Source organism: Ambystoma mexicanum, chromosome 8 (assembly GCF_040938575.1).
Source record: "Ambystoma mexicanum isolate Mex_15411 chromosome 8, UKY_AmexF1_1, whole genome shotgun sequence".
Taxonomy (NCBI): Eukaryota; Metazoa; Chordata; class Amphibia; order Caudata; family Ambystomatidae; genus Ambystoma; species Ambystoma mexicanum.
In genome coordinates, this window is record NC_090929.1 from 624937276 (window position 1) to 624958801 (window position 21526).

Here is a 21526-nt window from a genome sequence, read left to right on the forward strand (position 1 = left end):
ACTATTGCTACTGACTTTATCCTGGAACTGCCTCCTTCCAAAGGCTTTACGACCATAATGGTGACCATCTACCTGTTTTCCCATATGGCCCATTTTTACTCCCTTGGAAAAGCTACCTTCAGCAGAAGAAATAGCAGGAATTTTCATAAACCACATCTTTAGACTTCATGGCCTTCCTTCCAAAATCATTTTGGATCAGGTCCCCAGTACATCTCCCAGTTCTGGAAATATCTGTGCAAGGTGTTAGGCATCCAACGAGCCTTGTCCTCTGGATATCATCCCCAGACCAATGGAATTACGGAACGAGTCAACCAAACACTCGAACAATATCTACAATGTTTTGCCTCCCAGGTCCAGGATGATTGGTCTGTCTTGATTTCCGTGGCTGAGTTCGCTTACAATAACTCCGATCATACAGCCATTAAGACGAGTCCGTTCTTCTGCTCCCAGGGATTTCACCCTTCACTTCTACCTACTGTGCTACCTCAACCCACTCCTGTTCCATAAGTTGATTCCTGGATAGACCATTTGGTTACAGTACACAAGGATGTGAAAAGTCATTTGGAAAAGGCCAGGGAAAAAGTAAAACGATATGCTGACTCCAGGAGAAGACCAGGGCCTAAGTATGCTATCGGAGATAAGGTCTGGCTTTCCTCCAGGCTCTTACCTAGACATCTGAGACCCAACAAGTTAGCTCCACGTATCTATGGACCCTTTACGATAAGAGAAATAATCAACCCCATGGCCTTCAGGCTTCAATTGCCCCAATCCTGGAAAATGATTCACCCAGTTTTTCATACGTCCCTGCTGAAACCTTATTTGCATGACACCAGGACCTCTTCTCGACCTACCCCCGTGATCAACAATGACCAGGTCGAATTTGAAGTTGCCAGGATTTGTGACTGCAGATACAGAAGGGATCGCCTCCAATATTTGGTGGAATGTAAAGGATATCCACCTAGTGAGCAAACATGGGAACCAGTGTCCAACATGAATGCCCCTCGTTTGCTACAACGGTTTCATTTAACCCATCCGGGCAAACCAGGAGGATCGCAGTTTAAGAAGGGGCATGCTGTCATGATTTGCCGTTTCAGCCCCTTCTTGACTCCGTGGTCCATAAGGCATTGCTATACTCACTCTAAGGCACACTCAACATGGCCGACGTTAGTGCGCGAGTACCACGCTAGCGTTTCCAGGAGTTTGCCAGTCCCTTGAAAATGGACACTCCCCCGCGGCACTTCGAGTCTCAACGCTAGACATCCGAACTTCGGCAAGTGTGCTCGCACTTTCCTGTGCTCTTACCCTCTGTCCAGGATCTTAGAGCTTCTCTTCCTAGTCTCCTTCAGCGCTCCCCCTTATCGAGGGCCTTTGCCCGTAGCGCTCGCTTCTTCCATTGAATCTCCTGGTCTCCTTCCTTCTGGGACCTTAGTTACTTGTGCTCCCTCCTGGAATTGAACGCAGACTCCCTCGTTCAGAATAATCTACACGCTGGCGACGGAGGATACACGCCTGTGTCTTTACAAGTCCTGAGCTGTCCGGAAAAAGGAAAAGAACCAGTCCAAGACTTCGAAAGACAAACAGGTGAGATTTGAGGCAAAGTGTGACAATAATAGCTAGAGAGTTGGCTGCCTTTACCGTTGTTGCTCCTATCGACACTACCTTCTTGCCAAAGGCATCTTGCCTTCTGGCCTCGTTGTCCGGGGGGGTTGTACATTTATGTTGTGACCTCGCCTTTCTTGTAGCAGCTGCTGATACACCGATTCCGGAGAAGGTTGAGTAGACAAACATTTTGGAGTAGACTCCAGAGCTTTACATTTCTTTTCCAGTACCTTTAACCGCAGGCTCCGAAAACGGATGGCGCATGGTTCGTAACCCCTCTTGCCATACGTGATCTAAAATGGGGACCGAAAACTGACTTCCTCCTGTTCCCCATATGATCAAACAAGAAACAGTCTTTCTTTTCTTCCTCCTGGGCCAGGCCAAACTTGGTACATGCCTTACCCATCATTGTGTGGAAGGAACCGATGTCATCCGGCGGTGATGGTTGAGCCGGACTTCTTGGAGCTTCCATCTCGGCCTCCCACTCCCATGTCGGGTGTCTTGAAGGGGATGATGATATGTCTGATAAAGACTCTCCTCGTTCCGACTCGGACTCTGGTAGTTCTCCTTCCTCCGGGTGTGAGCGTGGAGGATCTTCATTAGCCGGAAGGGCTGTTGGTACCCTAGCCATTGACCGGGGGGCAGGACCTGGCTCGTCGTCGGCTGGCGTAGCATGTACCACTGCTGGAGCACCAACTCGAGGCAACTTCGCGTCCAATCGGCTTAATAGAGTCTGTAATGTGGACAATACCTCCAAGGACAACACCGCCTGGGGATTGAGTAAAGGCGTTGTAACTGGGATACTTTGCCCACTCGAGACCGTCAACAAGCTGACCCCCTGAAATCCAAGCTCCGTTGGCCCAACCACCGGTTCACGGTCATCTTCTACGGATGATATGGAAAAGGCTGCCTCCTGTTGCAACAGGGTCTCTAGTAAGATCGGATTGTACACCTCCGGCTGCCAGCCTTCTGGAGGGGCCACCGTCGACGATGCCAACTTCTCAACAGTCGTCGTCGTCTGAATCGACAGAGCTACTGCAGGAATGCTCTGCGTTGATGGTAATGAGGGCATCAATGATCGAACTCCCGTCGACGACAACGGTGGTTGTGGCACAGAATCCTGAGGCGTTCCCGCCTTTTTTGAGCTTGACTTATGCTTCGACAAATCTCAACTCGAGGATGACCTATGATGGTTACTTGAGGAGGTCTTTAACAGGTCTTTTCTCTCCTTTTTTGACAAGGAGGAAGAAGGCGAAGCTTTTGTTTTTGATGACGATTCCCGCGTAGAATGTTTCTCAGAGGAACTTTTCTCCGTCGAACGTGACTTCTTTGCCGGCGGCTCTGCAGATACAGAGCGGCAGGGGACCACTGGAGATTTAGCTCTCGAGGCCAAACTATATGTAGAGCCTACCTCCGAGGGAGAGTACGCTCCCGCTCCGTCATTCAGCCACGTCACCAGACGTCTATTTCGGTCTTTCAGGGTCTTCTGCGAGAAGCCTTTACAAATTTCACAATTGTCCACCGAATGATGAGGATGGAGACAATACAGACAGTTCATATGACCATCTCCTTCGTACACCTTTTTTAATCCCCATGTAGCACACGGACGGAATAACGCCTTGCCAGACATTGGGAAAGAAAAATAGCAGATGACACAAGGTGATCCCACTACTTTGGAAGACGGTTGAAATCTGAAGGGAGCCACGGGGCGGAGATATTTATACGGCAATGTCCTATTGGGGCAGGCGTAAGCGGGCCAAAACGACATAGATAGGACACAAAAGTGTCGACATTTTTTCCTATGGGAAACGTCTTTATAAATGTACCAAGGGTTCCCAGACTGACGACGGGGAATATTCTAAGCATGTGAATCCATGAAAGATCCAATGGTGGAGAAGAAGATGTTACATTTGTAATGTAGCAGGAGAGTCACTTGCAATGGGAAAAATACTGAGCAGGACGGATGAAGAGACATGTTCTGGTCGAGGGGAAGGATTTCTGTTGACTGACAGGGGGAGATCATAAAAGGGACAGCTATAGGGTGTGCTGGGCAGACATCTACCGGCATCCAGGGAGTGACATTCTTGAGGGATCCTCGAGTGCTGGGCTGAGACAGGCAGTCTGAGACGCTTTGCTGAGACAGTGCTGGCAGGTTTCCTGAGGTCCTGATAATCCTTATCATTGGGCGCACCAAGGGAGAGGGATTCCCAAGTTCAGTGTTGCAAGGAATCTCGCCCATTTTTTGCTAAATATAGGTCGAAGTGAGGGTGTGCTGGATTTGCCTGTCCGATAGTCGGTCACAAATGGGTTGTTTCATGTGTAATGTTTCAATGTTATAAGTGCATGCAGTTCCGAATTTACAAGATTGCTTTACAGTTTCATTTTCATAAAGCTTAATTCTTGGCAAATTCTTTGCTTTCAAGGTCGGGTTGCTAGGGCTGGTTACAGCTCATTCTATTTTTGAAATGTGCCTTTTGCATTTTGTTTTTAAAACATTTGCACTAGCAAATCTGTTCTATGCATAGCTGTTGTCATGTGTAATTGCTAAGTTTATCTGTCACGATAAAGACATCATAAAAAATGTTCTGATGCATTTTGTGGCATTTGGTCATTCTATTTGATCTGTACAGACATTTGCGTGATAATAAATGTTTCCATGTGAATAATCTGATGTGAACTCTATAGTTAGAAAGTGAACGAGTGTGCAGTATTTCATTTTGCCCATTTACAGCTGTGCAGTTCAGCCACCAGGGCATACATCAACATCGTAGATAAGGTGCTGGAGGGTAGAGGTACCGCCCCAAATTAAGTGTAATAATCCAGTATCTGGTATTGTGAATAACCTTGGGATAAAAAGGACAGGTGTTAGACTATATTCTGAGGAGAGTTTTACCACTATAAAAGGTAATCCACCAATACATTACTACAATAATAATAGAACACAATAAGATATATCACAATAATAAAAAAGCCACAAGATCAGGTGTAACTCCTCTTGAAAATAGAGCTAACATATTGCATTGTATCTGATGCATCAGTTCGATGTTGCCCTGTTATTGCATTTGCTTGTCTGTGCTGCTACTGCTGCTCAAGTACTTTGCAGTGCCTCAATAAAGGTGTGAGCATCAATCTGATTTTATTGCTTTGCTACTTGCCCCTAGTTGCCGACCTTACAATAGTGTACACAAAAAATACAATTCTAAAATCAAACCAGCACAGTTCAATTTTGTGGCCCAAGAGAATATTTGACCTAACAAGCAATGCCATCACAAAGAAACATGGACAAACGCACTCTGAAAGCTTCCGAAGTTTAGGCAATCGGAGTGTGCATGCACGTTATTGTACAAAACAGGACAGAGGACGAATACTGGATACTTACTGGCAGGTTGATCAAGTTTTGCTATCAATGCTTGTAGTGCATAAAGTGCTTCTAGTTCCCTCTCAGTATCAGAGTCTAGGTACTTGAGTAATACAGGCACTCTCTGCTTAATAATCGCAGTATCGACACGAAATGAAGAACTATCTCCTTTGCAGAAAGAATAAAAAATTGAAAATTACTGATCAAAGCATCAAAGATCCAAAGCAATAACTGCATTTATTATGTACTTATCTACACCTAAATGTAGCACATTTTGGCTCTGGATAATTGGCATGTAGTTTCGGGCACTTTTGGCCATTAGAATTAAAAAGGCAACACATTTCTCCTTAAAAACAGAAGATTTAAATTTTAAATTTTTATTCTTTTTTTTAAAAGCACAATGCAGTTAAAAAAGAATCTTTACACACCAAATCCTGCAAAGAATGTAAAAAGATCAAATTAAGATTCATAATACATCACTAAAACAAAATCATTAATTTTCAACTATTAATTAGGTATCCAGTGGCTTTAACACCAGCAATTATTGAAGTAATTACTTTGAATGTATTTCGATTTAAAAAGGTAGTAGTGGTTAAAAGTGGGCGGGGAGGGGTTTAGGGTAGGGGTAGTAGTGAAGGGAAAGGGGAGGCATAGGGGACCCCTACATTAAAAAGAAATGTGAAGTACAAATTTGAAGTAATTACTGCAAAGTAAATTACACTAAAGTAATTTCTTAAGTAGAAGTCAAAAATTTAATGAATGCTAAAATTAGTGAAAGTTGTCTGACTGCAAAGCAGCGTATCCAAAATTGAGTAGAACTAATCATATGTTGATGATTAACACATTTTCCTCAAGGATATCTGAACAGACAACAAATGATCACATTATGTTAACAAGTGTTATGCCACGGAGCAAGTGGCGTATCTGGGATCGATGGAAGAATGGTCGCCGCTAGTGGTTCCGACACGTTCATTCCTTCTACGTGCCTTTTTGGTCTAGTTGTTGTTGCGCGTCTCCCCACCGGAAGTATTTAGCCTTGTACTTCCGTCTTTTCGACGCGTTGCAACGTTAGGCTTTCTCTTGTTGGTAACGCTCCCTGTGTTTTCCCTTGCGGTAGTTACCGCCTTTCTTCCTCTGCCTTCTTGCTTCTCCCCTTCTCTCCCTCTTTGCCGCTTCGCTGGCGCTCTCTCCTCTGCTTCGCTCCTGCCTTCTCCGGCTTCGCATTGCCATCCCATGTGTTTCACTTTCATTCAACTCGCCCTTCAACTTACTGTGAACACTGTTTGCCCTCCTTCTACAGCTGTTCTGACCACGTCCGGCTTATCTCCCTCGAACCATCTTTTCTTGTTTTGGAGTCTCGGACAACGGCATCTCAGTGCCACTATCTACAACAACTTCAGATCTGGTGCAGGGTTTTTTTTATGCCTCAGGCTTTTTCCCCTGAGCTGACATGCACGGGGATCCGTCCACAGCCCACTATTTAGTGACACTGTGGTGTCCTTCCGTGCCCGTCCCTATCTACTAAAAAAGAAGGAGAAGCCATCTTTAAGAAACAAGAAGAAGAGGGATTCCAAATCAAAGATTCAAGGTGAGGAGGAAGGGGAAGAAGGGGAGACGGAGTTTTCCTCTGAGGAATAGTTTGCAGCGCCCACAGACCATCATGGCCACGCCACAACAGCTCCAGGAACTGGTAGCAGCTGTCCAAAATTTGAACCTCGAGGTTCAAAACCTTAAGAGTGCCAATACAACATTACACCAGAAGATGACTGAGAGGGAACAAGCCTCTAATGATCTTCCTCCACTCCCATTGGTATCAGGAAAATTTGATGGAACACCCAAAAGGGTGAAAGAATCCCTGGATGCCTGCAATCTTCATTTCGCTTTTCGAACCCATACATTTTCCTCCGACCATGCTAAAGTAGGGTTCATGACAACCCACATGACTGGAAATACCCTGAGCTGGGCCACTCCGTTAGTCAACCAAAGTGATCCGGTTCTCCAAGATTACAATGCCTTCAAGGCACTTCTCAACAAACCTTTTTGAGAACCAAGGCCACTTACATAGCCTCTGAAGACCTCTTGGACATCAAACAAGGGAACTCAGATCTGTTGTCCTACATCACGTCATTTAAGCAAGTAGCATCTGAGGCAGGGTGGCAAGAGCAGGCACAATACGTCATATTTCGCAGAGGCTTAAAGGAGGAATTTAAGGATGAACTTGCTCGCATTGCCCGGCCCCCAACGTTTGCAGACCTACTTACTGCGCTACTACGGATTGATTTTCGACTGAATGAACGTCGCTCGGAAAGAAGGAAGAACAGAAACATCCCGTCTTTCCCTGAAGCACCTTCTTCCACCTCCTCCTCGACTTCACGACAAGCAAGAGAGGAACCCATGCAAATTGGCACAACTTGGGCACCTCTTACACCAGAAGAAAGGAAGAGAAGAAGAGATGGCTCCATGTGCATGTACTGTGGTGCCTCTACGCATCTGCTCACGGACTGCCCTGAGGTTCCCCCTAGACGATCGGGAAACGATCACCCTCCGTAAGTGTAAGGACTAACTTCCGAGGGGCGCATCTTAGTCCTTTCGCCACTCTTTCAGTGACGTCTTACCTCACTCCGGAAGACTCCCGCCTCATGGTTATCAACATTTCTCTGAGAATTGGTGAATCCGACATCCAGACCCAAGCTTTATTGGATTGCGGGGCCGCTGGTAATTTCATGGACACACAGTGAGCTTAAAATATTCGGCTACCTCGTGTAGCCAAGTCTGAAGAGCAAAAGGTCGAAGGAGTTGATGGTGAACCTCTCAGTTCCGGCTTAATCACTCATACCACTGAAGAACTCATCATGAAAGTCCACCAACATTCTGAGAAGATTGTGTTCCACATCGCCCATTTTCCTTTAATTCTAGGCATTGGGTGGTTGCGTAGACACAATCCAACCATCAACTGGGCAAAAAACCTTCTAAGATTTCAATCCCCGTAATGCAAAGAGACTTGTCTTCCTGGGCCTAATTTTGAAATCATCAAGGCAGTATGTAGTTCGGAGAATAGTGCCATACACTGCTTGCCCACTTATCTTAAGGACTACTCGGAAGTAGTCACTGAAAGGATTCCGCTTGAACTACCTCCTCACTGCACCGAAGATTGCTGCATTGAACTCATACCTGAGGCATTAGTCCCTTTTGGACGTATGTACCCTTCGTCTTTAGAGGAAAAGAGATTCCTAAAGGAGTACCTGGATAAGAATCTCGCCAACCATCTCATTCAACCATCTAAATCTCCAGCAGGTGCGTCCTTGTTCTTCATTCCCTAGAGGGGAACCCAAGAACTACGACCCTGCATAGACTACAGGGGTCTGAACAAAGTCACGATTAAAGACCGTTATCCTATGCCATTGATCTCAGATATCATCCAAGCAGTTCAGGGAGCCACAATCTTTACCAAGTAGGATTTAAGGAATGCATATCACTTACTCCGAATAGCTAAAGAAGACGAATGGAAGACGGCTTTTCGCACACCCCTTGGTCTATATGAGTATCAAGTGATGCCCTTCGGGTTAGTTAATGCTCCCTCAATTTTTCAAAGATTCATGGACCGTCTTTTTTCTGACCTTCTCTGTCAAACCACAATTATATACTTGGATGACATTTTGGTGTTCTCACAAAACCCCGAAGAACATGAGGAACATGTCAGAGAGGTGTTCCGCAGATTGCAAGCCAACCATCTTTCTGTGAAACTCAGCAAATGTGTGTTCTCTACTTCCTCTATCCCGTACTTGGCTTTCATTCTGTCAGAAGTAGGCGTATCCATGGACCCTCAAAAGGTTTCCTCCATCCTGGAATGGCCATCACCCAAGACTGTCAAGGAGGTCCAGAAGTTTCTCGGATTGGCCAATTTCTATAGGAAATTCATCCCCAACTTCTCCCAACAGGTTTTACCCATCACCTCTCTCCTAAAGAAATCTTCATTACCCTTTAAATGGTCCAAGGATGCTGAAGATAGTTTTTGTAGACTGAAACAGTCCTTTTGTTCAGCCCCCATACTTCGTCAACCAGATCAGAGCCTCCCGTTCATCCTAGAGACCGATGCCTCCTCAGCAGCAGTAGGAGCAGTTTTACTGCAATGCTGTGGAGATAAGGAACATAATGTTTCTTATTTTTCCAAGACACTCACTAGTAGCCAAAAGAATTATTCTGTTATCGAGCGGGAACTCGTGGCCATGAAGCTAGCCTACCTAGAGTGGCGCCATTTACTTCAAGGGGGTGTTCACCCGTTCAACATTCGCACGGATCACAAGAACCTTCAGGTTCAGAGACAGTTTGAATGTTACAACACTTGTCAGGCCAGGTGGGCCCATTTTTTTGCACAGTTTGAATTTGATATCTCTTACATACCAGGCTCTCAGAATCTTTTGGCCGACGCCCTTTCCAGACGCAGCGATTATATGACAGACATCGAATCCACCAAAGAGCTCATGTTTCCTCGATCCAAAAGAATCTGCATTCTCTCCACCTTTCTTCAACAAGTTAGAGATGCCTCAGGAGGAGCCTTCGAAATCGAAAGACACCCAAAAAAACCTTAATTACGATGTTAAGAGTGGTCTCTACACCGTTAACGGTAAACTGTACCTACCCACGCCATCTTTGAGGAAGGTGGCGTTCTTTTGGTGTCATGAATCTAGGATCGCTGGACACAGAGGACTTAAGTGCAAGTTGGATCGCCTCCAAAGACATTTCTATTGGCCAACCATGTCAAAAGATAGTACTCAATACATTCAATCTTGCTCTATTTGCCTTCGTAGTAAGACTCCTACCCAAAGACCGTTGGGTCTTCTAGAGCCCAGTCCTGTACCCTCTGGTCCTTGGAGGACATTGTCTACAGATTTCATAGTAGACTTGCCGAAGTCCCAAGGTTGTACTTGCATCATGGTGACTGTAGACTCCTTGACTAAACTGGCACACTTTTCTCCATTACCAGGAGTTCCTACTGCCACCGAGATGGCAGAGGTGTTTGTCAAAGATGTGTACCGGCTCCATGGTATCCCCACTAAAATAGTATCTGACAGAGGCTCTCAGTATACTTCTCATTTCTGGAAAGCCTTCTGCGAGAAATTAGGGATAGAAAGAGCTCTGTCCTCCGGGTTTCACCCTCAATCAAATTGTCAAACCGAACGCTTAAACAGAATTCTGGAACAGTACCTTTGCTGCTTCATCAACTCACAGAAAGATAACTGGGTGTCCCTTCTACCCACCGCAGAATACTCCTACAATAATACCACACATTCAGCTTTAGGCATTTTTATTTTTTGGTACCTATGGCTACCATCCCCACCCAATTTTGCCAATTTCTGGATTGACATCTAGCATTCCTGCAGTATAGTCTTCCCTGGCTCTTATTCATGAAGCTCACAACAAAGCCAAGTTAAGCCTGCAGGAGACGGCCCTTCGAAATAAGAATCAGGCTGACAAACATCGAAGGCCGGTACCCTGTTGGGAAGTCGGTTCTAAGGTCATGCTCTCCACAAAATTCTTACCCAGATGGGTGAGACCCTCTAAACTATCTACATGTTACCTTGGTCCTTACGAAATCCTACACAAGGCCAATCCAGTGGCCTTTCGCCTCAAACTCCCTGAGATCTTACGACGGGTTCATCCAGTATTTCATTCCTCCCAACTGAAACCTTTCCAGGCCGATGAATGGGCTTGCATCCCTAAGAAGGTTTTTATACCCACTGGCTCCTCGGAGAATGAATATGAAGTCGCCCAAATCTGTGATTCCAGATACCATCGGGGCAGGCTGGAATACCTTGTTCACTGGAAGGGTTACCCTTGGTCTGAAAATTCCTGGGAGCCCAGATCTCACATCCACATGCCTTTGTTGGTCCATAAATTTTATCGGGCTCACCCTGGGAACGCTGGGGGGGTGCTGCTTCGGAGGGGGCATTCTGTCATGCCACGGAGCAAGTGGCGTATCTGGGATCGATGGAAGAATGGTCGCCGCTAGTGGTTGCGACACGTTCATTCCGTCTACGTGCCTTTTCGGTCTAGTTGTTGTTGCGCGTCTCCCCCTGGAAGGATTTAGCCTTGTACTTCCGTCTTTTCGACGCGTTGCAACGTTAGGCTTTCTCTTGTTGGTGACGCTCCCTGTGTTTTCCCTTGCGGTAGTTACCGCCTTTCTTCCTCTGCCTTCTTGCTTCTCCCCTTCTCTCCCTCCTTGCCGCTTCGCTGGCGCTCTCTCCTCTGCTTCGCTCCTGCCTTCTCCGGCTTCGCATTGCCATCCCATTTGTTTCACTTTCATTCAACTCGCCCTTCAACTTACCATGAACACTGTTTGCCCTCCTTCTACAGCTGTTCCGACCACTTCCGCCTTATCTCCCTCGAACCATCTTTTCTTGCTTTGGAGTCTCGGACAACGGCATCTCAGTGGCACTAACTACAACAACTTCAGATCTGGTGCAGGGGTTTTTTATGCCTCAGGCTTTTTCCCCTGAGCTGACGTGCATGGGGATCCGTCCACAGCCCACTATTTAGTGACACTGTGGCGTCCTTCCGTGCCCGTCCCCATCTACTAAAAAAAAAGGAGAAGCCATCTTTAAGAAACAAGAAGAAGAGGGATTCCAAATCAATGATTCAAGGTGAGGAGGAAGAGGAAGGAGGGGAGACGGAGCTTTCCTCCGAGGAAGAGGAAATAACTGAGCAAAGTGATAACAAGTGTCAAATTGTTTCCTCTTAGTAATAATTCTGCAGAACCGACAGTAAAGTTCTAAGGGCGGGATGCCAAGATGTGGCCCCACCACAGTTAAACATGGCAACCATTAAAGTTTACTTAATCCGAACATTAAAAACAATCAACGCCAACAAGATTAAGGAACTTAAGAAGATATAGTTGAGGTTGTAAAGCAGTATAGGTGAAAGTTGGGTAACGCATGATAGATGTTGCTATTTCCCATTTCCTGGTTGTATTTATTCTTGTAGCGGTCAGAATCAGTCACTTCATTGCGATTGGCTATTACATAGCGTTGGCGTGCGGAAGGTTATGCTTACTGTTCCTGCTAAGTGAAAAGGGAGCAAGAAGGAGCAGAAGATTTAAGAAGTGCATCCCAAACCCTGGTATTTAGTCTCGTAAAATTCAGGGCATTGATTACTTACTAGCCTTCCTAGATGGGTGTTGACTTTAATCAAACAATGCATGCAGAGGCCCAGTCGAAAACTAGGACTGGTTGATATTACTGCACCAGCCTGTTCCGCAAGACAATGTGTTGGTACACTGTTGAGGCCCCAAACCTGAGTCTGTCATCAGGTTTGACACGACTTCCTAGAACTAAGTAACTGTTCTGCTGTGTACTAAAACACATGTAGGTACCTTTATAAAAACAAAAAGAGAAGCAAAAACGTTCTGCTCTCATTGCAGATTTGGCCCATTTGAGCATTGTATTTGCTGGGATTTTCAACATTGTAAAGAGATTTCTTTTGTTGTATTGGGTTTCACTTGTTTTCTTTTTGATACACGTTGCTGAATACATGTTGTTAGACTATCTCTATGATGTCAAACAGTTTGATAAAATAAATAACTACAAAGATTTAAGTGTCAACTGTGCTGAAGTGATGCGAAATTGCTAGAGAGAGAGGGAGACAGAAAGGAGGAGTGGGCAAAAAACAAGGCCCATGACATATTGACTTCTTTATTCTGCCCTATGGCATAAATGTGGATTATTATATAGGGGGCTCAGTTGTACGTATAAGAATGGCAGACAATTTTCCCGGTCGCATGAGTCTCTTGAAACAATTCAGCTGGCAAATCTTAGGATTTTGTTTTTTAATTAATTATTGAGCTTTTAGAATACATCAAATAATCACTGTAGTGGTCTCAAAAAGCACCTTTTCATTGTCAGAGCTTGAGGGCGTATTGTGTCCCTGCTGGAGGATCACCAGACCTTAGTCTCCTGAAGGAAAATGAAAATAAGGGAAGGGAAATGGGAGAGAAAGAATACGAAAAAATTGAGGAAAAGGCAAATGGAAGAGTGCTTGAAATGTGTGGGCACGTGAATAAACAAGATGTAAATAGTAATGTATGGATGCATGAGGGGCCAGAGAAGAGATGCGTGGGCTATCCCAAATGTAATGAAAGTCATGACTAACCTAACCAGGTTTTCACTTGGATATCTCCTGCCCGTTAAAGGTCTGGACAAGCCGGTGACCAAGGCCAAAATAGTGCAAAATATATGTGTTATTTATGTATAAACGTTTTGGAGAAAGGGCAAGAAAGGAATCAGAGAAAGAAGAGGGCTTCAGGAAGTAACCCTACTTTGTAATAAATTATATGAACAGGGTATATACTAAGAAACCAGTCATTTCTGAGCATTCATGACACTGACCAGTCACTGGAATTCAGTATGAGAGAACTGAATTAGAGGTAAGGTTGTGAAATAATGCACGACAGGCTAGCTAGGGCCGACAAAACATTGAACATCAAGGACAACATTTTAGGCAGGCAAGTATCTATTATAAGGGCAGTGTTTGGAGGCTAACTGGCACATGTGACAAATCCTTGGATGTTGTCCCTTCTCCCCTGGGGGGAGCCCCTTCCCATTCTCCCCTGGGGGGAGCCCCTTCCCATGCAGCCAGGGAGGGGGGGCTGCTACCAGATATTCCCCCTGGGGCTTGTACTCAGCGGGTGGATCTCATGGGGAGGAATCCCTCTATGGGACTAGTGACAACTATCCGGGAAGAACGTAGTATGTCCACACTGCACCACAATCTCCCTCATTCTCCTACCCTATACAGGGCACACTAGTTCCCCACACTTCCATGTATTTGTGTAGGGTAGATAATGCAACTCTCATGAGAAACACCAAGACGAGGAAGAGTAAAGACTACCCACCTGAACTGCATGGAAGACAGACGAGGAAGAGTCCAACTAACACAGTAGAGAATGACCATATCAAAGCTGGGATGAAGAAGAAGTGAGTAGCCATGAGGAAAGCCCAACAGAACCAAAGTAAGCATTCCAGTCAATGCGACACTATACGAGCATAAAAAGTGTGGAGGGACTAGAAACAGTGTTTGACCCTCCCTGGAGGAACCCAGAGAGAAATCATCCCTGGAGGAGCCGAGATCGTGAGAGTCGGAAAGCAGAGGAACTCTAAGGCGGCATCTGGAACGCTTACCGTAACTGCTGAGAAGCTCACTTATCGTTTGCCTGGGTCGGACAGTCCAGGAAGGCTACGAGAGCCGACCTCCAGATGACGAAGACCGATGGATGTTGAGATCAGAGGCAGACACGCTGCCGGCGAGGAGCAGAGTGCTGCAGAGGCACCGCAGCATACGGGAAAGGTGGACAAAGACCACAGAAACCCGACTGGAGACACGACAAAACCACAGACCACCCAGAGAGCGTAGGCAAGGTCCTCACAGGTACCAGGATTGCCGGGATGCTTGGTGGGGCTCTAGAAGGGTTAAAGAGATGCAAAAGTCAGGTCTGGGACCTGCACCCAATTGATAAGCATCACAAATCCTCTTCTTCGGCACAGGACCTGGCAGAGCAGTGAGCCAGGCCGACCAGGGAAATCAGAGAGAGAAACATCGGTTCAGGACCTGCACCCAATCGAGAAGAGCATCACAAATCCTCTTCTTCGGCACAGTACCTGGCAGAGAGTTGAGCCAAGCCGATCAGAGCAATCAGAGAGAAAAACGGGTCCATGACCCGCACCCAATTGCGAAGAGCATCACAAATCATCTTCGGCACAGTTCCTGACAGAGGGGTGAGCCAGACTGGCCAGAGCAATCAGAGAGAGAAGAACGGTTCTGGGACCTGCACCCAGTTGAGAAGAGCATCACAAATCCTCTTCTTCGCACAGCACCAGGCAAGAAGGTGAACCAGGTCTGCCAAAAGAAAGCAGCAGAATCATATGGGTCTGCGAACTACAATCTACAGGCCAGCAAAACACGGTGAAAGGAAGACCAGTGTAAGAGAAGCATACACCCTGGTGGAATAGAACGGTGAGAATACAGTACGAAGAGATGGGAGACATTTTCTTAGTACAACAAAGCCAGGGTAAGGGAGTCAATACTGAAAGTACTGAGAACAATGTACCTGGAGAAGGGAGGCATTCTCCAGGAACGGGATACTGAAGAAAACTAGGGGCAATAAGGAATGTTGGAACTTTACCTTTTGAGTTTGAACTGAGGACTTTACAGCAACACAAGCTGGAACTCTGTTTTACATCTTGGTGAGGAATTGAGACCTGGGGAAGGGAGTCATGCTCTTTTTTTATAAACACATTTGAATTATTTTCACATCATATGCCTAATAAGCAACAACACTGACAACAATAGCAGAGATTTTCAGTACCACCTTTCCCTTCCCTCTTCGCTCCTCTCCATGGCTCACCTTCCCCGCTGCCCCTTTCACACTCCCTGCCATAAAACTGGCCGCCAAGACATAGCCCCCATGTTAAGTTGCCCCCTCTCGGAGTGCAGTTCAGCCCGTTTTCATCCATCGAGCCCAGACTTTTGGGAATTTTTGGGGCCATCCTCTCTCTCTGTACACCCTTTCCTCCAGTTCCACACACCGATCCATCCCTTCCGCCCACCTATTTATGCTAGGTAGGGTCGAGTTCCCCCACTCCATTGCCAGAATATTTTTACCCATCATCATGGCCTTCCTGAGCAAGCTTTCTTCTTTACTGTTGACCCCCAGGTCTCCCCAGATATGAAAGATCGATAGTTTGGGGAGCGCTGGTATTGGTTCAGTGACCACCCTGGATACCCGTTCTCAGAATACTTGCACCGTGGGACATTCCCACATCATATGGAAGAAGGAACCCACCTCCACCCTGCAATTCAGACATTGGGGGTTAGCCGTCCTGCCCATCTGGTGGAGGTGGACTCTACAATGATATATTGTATGCAAAATGTTATACTGGATCAGATGCAAGCGCATAGATATACTTGCTTCCCTCGGTGAAGTCAAGGCCTCCACCCAATGCTCTTCCTCCAGTGCACCCAGGTCTGCTTCTTACTTCTCTCTTAATTTCACCAAGGCCTTGAATGTGAAATGATTGATCATCTGGTACAATTGCTAAATTGCCTTCCCCTTAATCACCCCCTCCAGAAGATTTGCCTCTATCAGGGACCGGGCTGGTGACTGCGAACGAGCTGCGTTCATATTTACAAGGTGAACTCTGGACCGATTACGATCGCTCCATCACTCGCTCTGCAGCTACACGCTGCTTGCTACAACTCTATTAAGATCCTGCTTGCTGCAACTCTATTAAGATCCTGAAGCCAGCCTCACTGATAGGCTGTATGATGTTTGGACACATACACATGCACTGGCCACCAAGACCCTGAAGTCTTATAGAGTGAATGCATTAAGGATACAGGAACAGAACTGAATTCTGCAATGAACAATAGGCACTAAGCCCTGAAGACGGATTTAAAATCCGAAACGTGTCGGCAACCACATAACACCACGAGGAGCCTATTAGGTTTATATTTTAAATGAAGATTTTGTTGATGATTACATCTGTGTGTAATACTAACACAATTATGTACCTCACTACCTTGATTTGAGTTTGGTTTGTATCAATATCAAAATTGTTTGTCAATGGTGTATTGAAATTGACGTGCCTCTCTCGTTTACTTTTATGTTTATATTTACTAAAGAATAATGCAAAAAGAAGACTATTGTGGCGTCAATTTTGTTGTGAGACACTCTGACACCCATTTAGTTACATATAAAATCAACTGCGAATAATTTATTGAAGTTCCCTGCTTAATTTGTAGGCATGATGAATTGATGAATGTTAATAACAATGTTATCTAATGCCAACACCTGTTTTGGGCCATTCACCCCACTCTTGGGGCACGCCCCAGAACACCTGTGTGACAACCAATTTGGGATTGGCTACATACCTATAGGAGTGCATATGTCGGCTAACAGGTATTATTTACCCTGGTTCTTCTTTTCAGTCTTAGGTGGCCCTGAGACTGGTTGAACCATGTGCACCTGAAATAATCCACTGATTATATCTACATTTAAGGGCAGTACTTGTACTTTTGGTACAACAAATAATGAGTTTACCTATCACGTTGTGCCCCCCTAACCCACCTATCTCTCTTTCCTCTCAGGGATATCCCAGGTATCTTGCCTTTCCTGGGCCATAGCGTGCTGCAGCCTAGTATAGGTGTACCCCTCTCCATCTAGTAAGCCAAACCTCTCCTGTAGGTTCTGAAAGGATACAAGCCGGCCTTGTACCAGGATATCTTTCATTTTCCAAATTCCCTTCTCTTGCTACCTCTTTTGCATACCCAGTTTGTGGACCTCTGACAGCGCTACATTCCCCCAGAGGGGAGCCTCCCTGGTCACAACTCCGCCCCATCCCATGGCTCGAAGAACAGTTGTGTGCGAAGCCAGCATACATAACCCTGGTTGCGTCATCTCCCATGGCGGTGCCCCCCATACAGCACCTGCAAGGCCAACCTAGACCCCAACCTCATCACTTCCCGCTCGATGTGAGGCATTCCCACCCCCGCCCCCTCCAACAAACAGCCACTTGTTAATCACGATGAGCTGGGAGGCCCAATAATAATGTTGCACATGTTGGATCTCCAACCCCCGTCCCACACCGACCAAGTCAGCGTTTTCAGTGCAATTCACGGGAACTTAGTTCCCCAAAGAATATCCCCCTTCAGCCTCTCTATGGTTCGGAACACCTCCGCCGGCACCTTCAAAGGAGTATTCTACAAAACAGAGAAGACGCGGTAGCGCCAGCATTTTTTATACGTTTGCCCTCCCTACTCTAGAAACTGTGAGTGTCGGCCAGTGCTTGTAATCCCCCATGAGCCTGTCCGGGACCGGGTCCATGTTACTACGAAGAAACTCAGTGACCTGTATCCCTACCCTTATACCCAGGTATTTTATAGATTCATTTGCGATCATGAGCAGACACCCCCTCAGGTATTGCGTCCACCATCCCCGCACCGGCACCAATTCCGATTTATCCCAATTTATCTTAAGGCTGCTTACCCCTCCGAACTCCTGAAACATCTCTACAACCCTTGGCCCAGTACGTCTCGGTTCCTCTAGACGGATGAGGACGTCATCAGCGTATTATGATGTAAGGCCCCAATAATTGGCAGTAACCTATTGGCTAAGACCTTTGCTAATTTGTTTGCCTCCCCATTAATCAAGGCGATTGGGTGATATGCGTCAAAGTGCTATGGCAGCTTCCCCTTTTTATGTATGACTACGATCGTTGACTGTCGCAGATCCTCTGCCAGTTTGCTCCCTTCCCTCATTACTTCTGCCGGCTCCAACCCCCCCCACCCCACCCCAGTTTCCAAAACTCTGCTGGGAATCCATTAGGACCCGGAGATTTCCCAGACTGGAGCTGATTAATTGCTATTTGGATCTCCTCTACCGTCGGATCTAGCACCAATCTATCCCTCTGCTCCTGGGTCACCGGAGGCAGTCCGACCCCCTGCTCCCCACATACTGCGCGATTCTGGTGGCATCCCCCTTTCAGTGACGAATATAAACCCCACAGTATGTAGCAAAGGCTTCTGTAATATCTTTACTCTTGGTCACGAATGCCCCATCCGCCAGTCTAATCTCCCTCACCCACTGTGGTGTCGCCACTCTTGTCTACTATTAGAGGCCGAGTCCTCTGTCTATTTCTGTTCATTGGTGGGCTGCGACCCACGTGTGTTAAGGGGCGGGGTTACCGCCCAAGGGCAGTTCGAGTCTGACTGTGATGCAGTAAAGACGTGTCGCACCCCAGCTCCGTGTCGGCCTAATCATTGTGTGAATGATTGAGTGATCGATGACTTAGCGTGAGGCGGTCCACGTGGAAGAATATCACACCCACCTACTCCCTTCGTCCCTCTGCTCCAGCCACGGCAGGAGTCTGCTGCACCGAAGACCCTCGCCTGTTTGTCCCAGTATTCCACCCTCACCTCGTCCCTGGCCACCGTTCTATACTGATGCTGCGGCCTAGCCAGAGTCCTTCTCCGTATTGCACCATACATGCTGTGTCTCAGCTATTTCTACCTCCCTCTCCAGCTGCACCAACCTTTGCCTACGGTCAGTGAGATGCTGTCAAATCACCTGCATCACCCTTCCCCTCATCACCGCTTTATAGGCCTCTCACATCGTGGAGTGGCTCGCCAATGTTCCTATATTGGTCTGAAAGCAGGCCTCGGATTCCTCCTTTAAAGCCTCTGCTATCTTGGGGTCTCTCAGATAGTATGCATTGAGCCGCTCCCCGTATTGAGACCAACAAGGGGGCATGGTGAGAGATCCTTGCAGAAGGAATTTAGCCATAGTCACCCTGCCCGCCGTTGTTCTGGGGACGAACATGTAATCAATCCTGGAAAAGGATGAGTGTGCATTCGAAAAGAAGGAAAAACCCTTCTCCCCGGGGTGCATGTCTCTCCATAGATCCTTCAGCCCTGCAGCAGCGGTAAAAGAATTGAGCTTTGTTGCGGTGTGTGGCTTCTTGCCCCTATATGCTGTCGTGTCTATCATTGGCATTGACACATCGATGAAGTCACCCCCCACCACTGGGATATCACCCCCATGGCTTGGCCATCAAAGCTTGTACCTTGGCAAGGATTTCGGACTGTTGAGTTGGGAGGCATAAATGTTGACCATACACACCACTTCTCCCCACAAGGTTCCTCTCAGGCGAATCGTTCTCCCTCCCTGGTCCCTCTTCACCTGTTGCACCTCTAATGGTAGTGATTTCCTAATGAAAATTGCCACCCCTCTGGATTCCCTGGTGAACCTGGCGTGCTCCACCACTGAATATCTTACTCTCCCCAGAAAGTTACACACTGTACCCAACATGTGTGTCTCCTGTAGTAGTCGTACTATATCTACCTGGTGAGTCACCAGAAATGTGGCCACCATGTCCAGCAGCCCATTGACGTTCCATGACATGCAGCTGAAGGACCTATTCTCTGGGTCAGCCATGGCCACCATTTCTGCCAGGCAATTGACCAGGATCACACACACCTGACGTGCCTTTTCCTTCCCCACAGGGATAAACGGTGGAGCACAAGAGCACAATATAAGCAAGGCAGACCGCAAGACGGGACAGCTATCCAGGCACGGCAGTTCAAGAGGAGGAAAAAGGCAGCGAGAAACGAAAGGCTGACAAGGAGAGAAGCGACTTTGCCCTTTCTGACCCAGACCCGCAAGACCTCTGTGGAAGGAATCCTAAGACCGCGAACAATAGCTCAAGTGTGTTGCAGCAGATGTCCATGGTACACAGAGCATGCCTACATTTATAAGCAGGACAGCGGGAGATGCCTGCTACTGTGGAACTGGCTTTGACTCCAGATACAAGGAAAGCCAAGCTGTTCATCACTGCCGGTGGGTCAAGGCGAGAACCAATAAGAAATTAAACAGTGTTGAATGAAAGCCGCAAAGTGGCACATTGAGGAAAGTTCAAAGAACTGTAAATTGTAGAGAGGGCGCTAGAGGACCACCTAAAATGGCGGCTCCTCTGTGAGCTCCCTGAAAGCTCCTCAAAATCCTGATCAATCGCTGTGTGTGCCTCATAGGCGCGGTCCCCCCATAGCCCTGCAAGCGGGTTGGGCCTAACATCGGCAAGAAACTACCCCGCAATTCCTTTGAGCCCGGCAGTGGTGGCCTGCACCTGACCGGGCCCCTGGAGACGAGACTGGTGCCCGCCCTTGCCCCTTGGAAGGGGCCGCGGCTCGCCGGCGTGGGGGTGCGGGTGGATCTGGTGCATGAATCCAAGGGCCAGCAGGAAGCGAAGACGACAGCGGCAGCTCCGTGGCGGCCTCCGAAACGATGTGGGGAGATGCTGGGGCGCCGTGGCGGAGAGGCCGAAAGACAGGAGGAATCGGCCGGCGTGGTGAACAGCTGACTCGGGCGAGGGCCGCTTGCCGAAGGTGAGGAGTACGGGGGCCCCTCAGTGACATCATACGCGCATACAGGGGTGCACAGGGGAGACTCGTGAGAGCGAGGCGGAAGCCCGCGGGGGGGAAGTCAGGAGTAAGCGGCCTCCCTGTGGTGCTCCGTCACGTGGTTGCATAAGATCAGCATAAAAGGCACCCTTAGTGCCTGTGGAGTACGCTGGGGAGCGGGACCCCCCCGCCCAGTGCCTGTGGAGTACGCTGGGGAGCGGGCCCCCCCCTCCTACTTCTATTTCAAGGCGACTTTTGGACAGCACCCCCCCCGGAACCATCGGCACATATATGCGCCCCCTCCCCCGCTATAGCGGATGCGCCAATAGCACTTTGGGCTCACCCTCTGAGTGAAACCTGCCAGATCTGGGCCTCGCGGGCTGCCACCAGGAAAACAAGTAAACACTTCGGGCAGGGCAAATCCAAGAGACCTCTTCCCCCTGCAGGAGAGAGACAAGTCCGACCCCAGCATTCCATTCCTGGAGGCAGTGCTGAGCTTCCCTGGGACTAGCACCAAGATGGGCAAACAGGACAAATCGCAGCGAAAACTCAACTTTGACACTGGTCCTGCGTCAAAAACCCCAAGACAAGAAAATGGCCCAGTCGCCCCACGCAACCATGGCG

At 47.5% G+C, this 21526-nt stretch overlaps 1 protein-coding gene across 12 annotated transcripts in view; it reads right to left on the reverse strand.

Moving 5' to 3' along the window:
* EIF4G3 (eukaryotic translation initiation factor 4 gamma 3) overlaps positions 1 to 21526 on the reverse strand; it is a 4880525-nt gene that overhangs the window by 133282 nt on the left and 4725717 nt on the right. For all 12 annotated transcript variants that reach the window (XM_069610350.1, XM_069610349.1, XM_069610345.1 and 9 more), the window contains one exon: positions 4979 to 5125. In XM_069610350.1, coding sequence (XP_069466451.1) covers positions 4979 to 5125 — 147 coding nt within the window. The remainder of the gene's footprint in view (positions 1 to 4978; positions 5126 to 21526) is intronic.